This window comes from Pinus tabuliformis, chromosome 7 (assembly GCF_031772625.1).
Source record: "Pinus tabuliformis cultivar Carrire ecotype Pingquan chromosome 7, CPIR1, whole genome shotgun sequence".
Lineage (NCBI taxonomy): Eukaryota > Viridiplantae > Streptophyta > Pinopsida > Pinales > Pinaceae > Pinus > Pinus tabuliformis.
Window position 1 is genome coordinate 1,962,262,890 of NC_142293.1, and position 6,293 is coordinate 1,962,269,182.

The window sequence follows — 6,293 nt, forward strand, 5'->3', positions numbered from 1 at the left end:
CTAGTTGTTGGACATGGCTCCACTCGTCCACTTTCAGTTTTATTGCTTCGGGAAGCCCTTTGCCAAGATCCACTTCGACACAGATCCTTGTGCAGGCCTGCATGTTGTCCTTCGGGTCGCTACAATGAACATATTTGCCAACAACATTCCCAATGGCTCGAACAGATTCATCTCCCCAACAGTGGAGAGGGAGAGGAGGGAGACGGACCCAAACCGGAATAGTACTGGGGACATCCAGTTCAGGGTCAAAGTCTGGGGTCCATTTGTTGAGCTAGAGGCCCGTGGAGTCCATGAAATAGGGCCCATTTCTGAAGATTAAATCCTTATCCTCTTTGGATTCAAAATGGAATGTGTAATACCCTTTCCCACAAAACCTAATGGATATTTGCCCTTGAATTTTGTCAGACCAGTTTCTTTCAACCCATCTTTGAACTGTTCTAGGAGAGGGCCAAAGGCCTGTAAATTGACCTATGAGACCTTTTTCAGCTAGAGACAAAGCCGCCATGCGAGGTAGGACTGGAGGTAGCTGAACTTCTTGGAGTACATCCAATTTCTTAACAAATCTTGAGAGTGCAGGTCAGGGGCGTTGCAGAGGGAGGGATTTCACCAAATCTGAAAAGGCTCTTTGAGGGTCGACTCCCTCCAAAGGAGAATCCGAAGGGGCCATGGCAGGAAGCCAAGGCCCAGGCGGCCGCGAGGATGGAGAATAGATGCAGTTTAGAAGGGCGCGCGTGGGCCAGAGCTCCAATCTTGAGCGGCACCGTAAATATATAGAAAATCTTGATAAAAAAATTACCTCCTTATAAAAAAATTATTAACTAATTATACTTAACCGAAAAATTATACTAAAATTAAAAGTAGCTTTTCCTTTTGTTTTAATGAATTAAAGGAATCGTTATTTTGCAGGGCTTACCTTTATTCTAGTTTATAATATTTTTGTGGAGGCTGAACACGGTAGTCGCTAGCCAGCCGGATATGAAAGGATGTGGGATATATTGAACGAGCAGGTCGGGAGGTGAGCCATGCCATATGTGAACAACGTTAACCGTGTCTAGCCTGGTAAGTAACATTCATTATTTTATTTGATATATGACATTGTAAGGAATCAGTCCGTATAACAGAAAATTACAGTTATTGGCTTGTTACCCGATCAGGCAGAGTAAACAAGAATTCATAAAAATATATGCATTTTCATGTGTTAACATTGATGGAAAGGAAGGAAGAGGAGCATAAAACATACAATTTAAACGAAACATGTGAACTGCTCAATTACTCTATTAAATATAAATTTGATCCTCTCGCTCGTCTCTCTATCAAATTATTTCTCATTACAATGATTTAACTATAGTTAAATATACACCAAACTTAATAAATATAAAATCATAAACATTTTAAGTAAACTTAACTCTGGGCCAACTAACGATATGTAAACTCAGCCTCAACAAGCTCACACTCTACTTAGATTTTTCTAGATTTACATAAACCATAATTAACATAAAATATTATATAGCAGGAATAAACAGCAATCAAATTTTCATATAATTAAAAGGACATTACCAACAATTTAAATGAAGACAGAATAATCATATTTTTATAAAATTATCAACGGTCTTTCATCATAGGGATGTTGAGATGAATTGAATAAATCTTAATAAAATTAAAAAGATATTATCAACAATTTAAATAAAGATACAATAACTTGTAGTGACGATGAATCAGACTAGTTGGTTTGAAACGGTCGATAAATGATATTCCATGTAATTTTTGCCAAAATATTTTTCACAAACTTGATATGGATCACAGAACCCTGAGCTCTATAATACAATAAACATAATAATATTTTTCACAAATTTGATATGGATCACAGAACCCTAAGCTCTATAATACAATAAACATAATTTTATAAAACTATAAAGTCTTTCATCACATAGATGATGAGATGAATTGAATAAATCCGGGAAGAATAAATTTATTTTTAAAGGAAAATCTATAGTCGATTTCGAAGTAGACAAATTAAAATGTTTAACGAGTGACACGTTGGAGCATGAGTAAATGCTCTTTATTCCGATAAATAGAAGTAGCATATGCTTGGGTTACTATTTAAAAGTATTTTCTTAATTAAAAGACTTTGTTTATATAAAACGAAATAAGTAAAGATCTGGTTGTGTTTTTTTAGTTGTTCTCCAAATATAAGGAAATAAATAAAAAATTAGTTATCTTTTAATAGAGTATGTTTAAAAAAAAAATTTGCTCACCTATTAAATTATTTTGATGGGATTATGGTTTAATATTTAGAGTTTTGTGGCAAGAGTGAAAGTTGGCTCTTTATAAATAATCCATAAGTTAATTTTTAGTGTGAATTTTATTGAATAACAATAATGAATTAACTTGTATTTTTGAATAAAAACCAATAACGATTTTCTCACTACTAATTTAACAACTGAATTATAATAGATCTTTCTTATGTTATAAAAATTAAAAAATAAAATAAAAGGATATATAAAAATGTAATGTATACCATTTATCCACTATGTATTATGAGCTAAGAAGGTAATTCTTTGAAAAAAATGTGTTTTTTTCATCTAATTAGTTTAAAATTTGGTGGCTATTCATTGAAATCAATTTGGCGGCTATTCATTGAAATCACAAGTTTGAGGAGTGAACTTTTCATAGTTGAAATACAAAAATTTTTGAGGGTACTGAATCTATATATGTAAACACAAAACCAATTTAAACAACACAAATCAAAATTTGACCATAAATTTTTTTAGCTAAATTCCAGTTAAAAATATAGAAAAAATTAAATTCCAGCTAAAAATCCAGAGAAAACTCTGAATTAAAGACTACTCCTTATTAGCTATATCAGCTTTATCTATATGGTAAACATGAATGGCAGCGATTTACCCATTACCATATCCTATTTTCTTTCAATAAGAGCAAATCTCAGTATCTGATTTATGGATAACAATAGTAATATCTCTACTCATTGCCCGTGGACAATAAGTTATGTAAATTTTACCACCTAAACGTTGGCTAATTTTCACCTCGGTTCCAGGGTGTCAGATGAATCGACAGCTCCAGAACCGCTATCGGAATGTTCATTAGAAGGAATTGCTGTACTGCTAGATGCTTTGTCACGATCAACCACTCTAGGACGTTGAAGCTGGTGAGTTTTGGCCACATTATCCACATCTATGAAAACAGGCCTCGTAGGCGAAGACAGATGTTCTCGCTCACTCGTCAGCATCGACACCACGCGGGACATTGAAGGCCGCAACGATGCAGCTCCTTGAGTGCATAGAAGAGCAATTTTAATCACTCTCATCGCTTCATCATACGAATAACTGCCCTCCAATGAGGGATCCATAAGTTCTAATGCTCTATCTTCCTTATATAGTCTCCATGTCTGGTAAATGACAAACATTAACAAAACATAAAACATTAGTCAGCAGGAATCCATCTATATTGGCGTTTAGGAAATTTGCACTGTAAATATGGGATCCACATGAACCATACCGCTTCCAGAAGAAACACCATGTGTTGAATCAAACTCTGATTCTTTTTTCCGCTGACAATCTCAAGAACAAGTACTCCAAAACTGAATACATCTGCTTTCTCTGTCAACTGCCCGCATAAGGCGTACTCAGGCGCCATGTAACCACTGCACAATGAAATCAACCTATTTTAAATAAAATAAAGCTGGGGGACATCAAGACAGAGAAATGTAAAGCGAATTCTTACAGAGTTCCTGCAATTCTAGTGCTGACGTGGCTCTGATCTTCTCCGAAAAGTTTGGCTAAACCAAAATCTGCTATTTTCGGTCTGTATTTATTATCAAGTAAAATATTGCTTGCTTTAATGTCCCTGTGGATGATCCGTATCTCAGATTCCTCATGAAGATAGGCCAGCCCACGTGCAGTTCCAACCATGATTTCACACCTGCGCCTCCAGTCAAGTAAATGGCGTTTTGTTCCATCTGCAATAATCGCATGACAGGAAGTAAAACTGTTGGCAAGCTATATTAAAAAAATAGAACAAATCTAGGGTCCATGTAGGGATTAAGTGGTCAAAAAAAGAGTAGCTACCGAATAGTATCTTGTCGAGACTTCCGTTCTGGAGGTATTCATAAACTAGTAGCCTCTCTAAGCTTTTAACGGAGCAACCAAGCAATTTTACTAGATTCTTGTGCTGAACGCGACTGATTAGATTTGCTTCATTAAGAAATTGAGTGTCTCCTTGCCTTGAATTTATATTCAGCCGTTTAATTGCAACCTCTCTTGCATCAGGTAGAACCACCTACAGCACATCAGTAAGCTTCAAAATTATCTATATTGCCTTCAATTTATATTCAGCCGTTTAATTGCAACCTCTCTTGCATCAGGTAGAACCCCTACAGCACATCAGTAAGCTTCAAAATTACCTATATTCTTTATGGAAGCTGAAGATTCGAAATATCTGGGCTCACCTTAAAGACGGATCCAAAACCCCCCTCGCCAAGCTTGTTCTCTTCATTAAAATTGGACGCAGCCTCCTTCAGTATGTCGTACTTGAATATAAGTTCAGGGTTAGCTATACTAGGCGATAAATTAATTTCTCGTCCTTCACCTGAGAAAAAATTTACAACGCATCTATTTATTTCGTGGTAAAGAAATACATGATCAGTTCACAATACACGAGTTTATGAAGCGCACACTAATGGTTTAGCAATTTCAGGACCTCTGGTTCGAGAGATCCATTCCCTAGATCTTCGACTACACCAAACGCTCCACTTCCAAAGGCCTATGACTGTCATTAATCCAATCGTAGCAGCTACTACACCCACAGTTATCCCACGCACATTAGATCTTTTGGGCCCTGCAAATTCACATTTGAAGCCTTAGTAAATTGGATGTCTTATTTCAGAAAATGAACAAAATCACCATACCGCTCATCATTGTAAAGTTTAAACTATATGAGAAAACCGATACCGGATACTGCAGGAATTTCCGTTGGTTGTTGTGGTGGCGGCGGGATCAGCGTTGGCGGTGGTGGTGACGGGATGATGGAAGTGTTGAAAAAGCTATAAATCTCGTAACGCAAAAGGCAGTTCATACTTAAGTAGCGTGCTCCAAGAGCTCCAGATTCGCATCCGTCGTAGGATTGGTATATCCGACCAGGGCCGGATAAAATTGACTGACCGGCAGCTAAGCACGATTGGCAGTTTGTTGGCGACAGATCCCAACACTGCGCTAGGCTGTAGATTTCCCTGATATCCGCATAACCGGTTTCAAATTTATCTGTAGCAAAATGTGTGTGACCCCGCTCAGCTTTTTCGATAACTTTTGACAGAGCCTCCACGGTAATATTTGCGAAGAGATTTGGCTCATTGCTTGCAATATTATTGTTACAAATTTTCGTAAACTCACTACTCTCATTATAATCGTTGTAAAAATTGTGATTGTCGTAACGTAAGAAGCAGCCCTCCACATGAATGAATCCAGAGGTGGTGTGGCATTTCTCAAGAAGGCTTTTGTTCGCCGTCGATGCCCACCCTTTGCAATCGGAGGAATTTAAATCTCCTCTGCACTGGACGAACCCATAAACAGGGCTATTGCTGTCCTGCCCCTTAACACTTGTATGGAATCCGCTCGTAGAAGCGTTCCCCAACAATGATTCCAAAACCTGGATTAGATTATGCTGGAAATCCCCGCCATCTATATATTTGGTACCCCCACAGTCTTCCCAAACTGGATCGCCTATATCAGTTTTCTGAGCTCCTAAGAGATGCAGAGGCATCCATAGAGTGAGGATAAGTAACATGCTCTGAGGACAGAGCATGACCCGAACACCCTCCTCTCTATCTTTTCTAATTTGATGACGAGAGCTGTCCTTACGATCATAAGGCTTCGCATAATTCATTATTTCCCTAACCTGCTTTCTAACGCTTCAATCGGCTTCAGGAGTTTGAATTCTTTCACTCCGTTTCAGATACTTGGATACACTGAATTTGTAATTGAATTCCTTGAAGTTATTTAGATAGACTGGATGTGCAAATGGAGAACTCCATTAATATTCCATTTTTTTCCATGAACTTCCAAGAAAACGCGGAATGTGGGATGAAATCTACCATTCCATTTTTTTCCATGAATTTCCAAGAAAACGCGGAATGTGGGATGAAATCTACCATTGACTATAATAGTGGAATTGAATCTACCATTGACTATGAAAAAGAAAATTCAAAGCCGTGAAACATGGTAGGCATTGGGCTCCGCCATTGACTTTCAGTGTATAAAGAAAAATTGAAAGCGTACGGT

General features: G+C 37.4%; 1 protein-coding gene and 1 pseudogene across 2 annotated transcripts; both read right to left on the reverse strand.

The window, feature by feature from the left end:
* Positions 1-2,812: 2,812 nt before the first annotated feature.
* On the reverse strand, positions 2,813-4,349 carry LOC149256315 (cysteine-rich receptor-like protein kinase 3 pseudogene; annotated as a pseudogene). The gene is made up of 4 exons (XR_016265517.1): positions 4,086-4,349; positions 3,742-3,976; positions 3,517-3,661; positions 2,813-3,406 (listed from the first exon to the last, which is right to left on the reverse strand). The product of XR_016265517.1 is annotated as a cysteine-rich receptor-like protein kinase 3 pseudogene (transcript).
* A 598-nt stretch (positions 4,350-4,947) lies between these two features.
* LOC149256316 (cysteine-rich repeat secretory protein 38-like) lies at positions 4,948-5,898 on the reverse strand. The gene has a single exon (XM_089455310.1). The coding sequence runs from the start codon at positions 5,896-5,898 to the stop codon at positions 4,948-4,950; it is 951 nt and encodes a 316-aa protein (XP_089311436.1).
* Positions 5,899-6,293: the final 395 nt, after the last annotated feature.

What these genes read in the sequence shown, in the direction of transcription:
- LOC149256316 (XM_089455310.1), bottom strand. Translation starts at nt 5,898, where the DNA reads ATGAATTATGCGAAGCCTTATGATCGTAAGGACAGCTCTCGTCATCAA.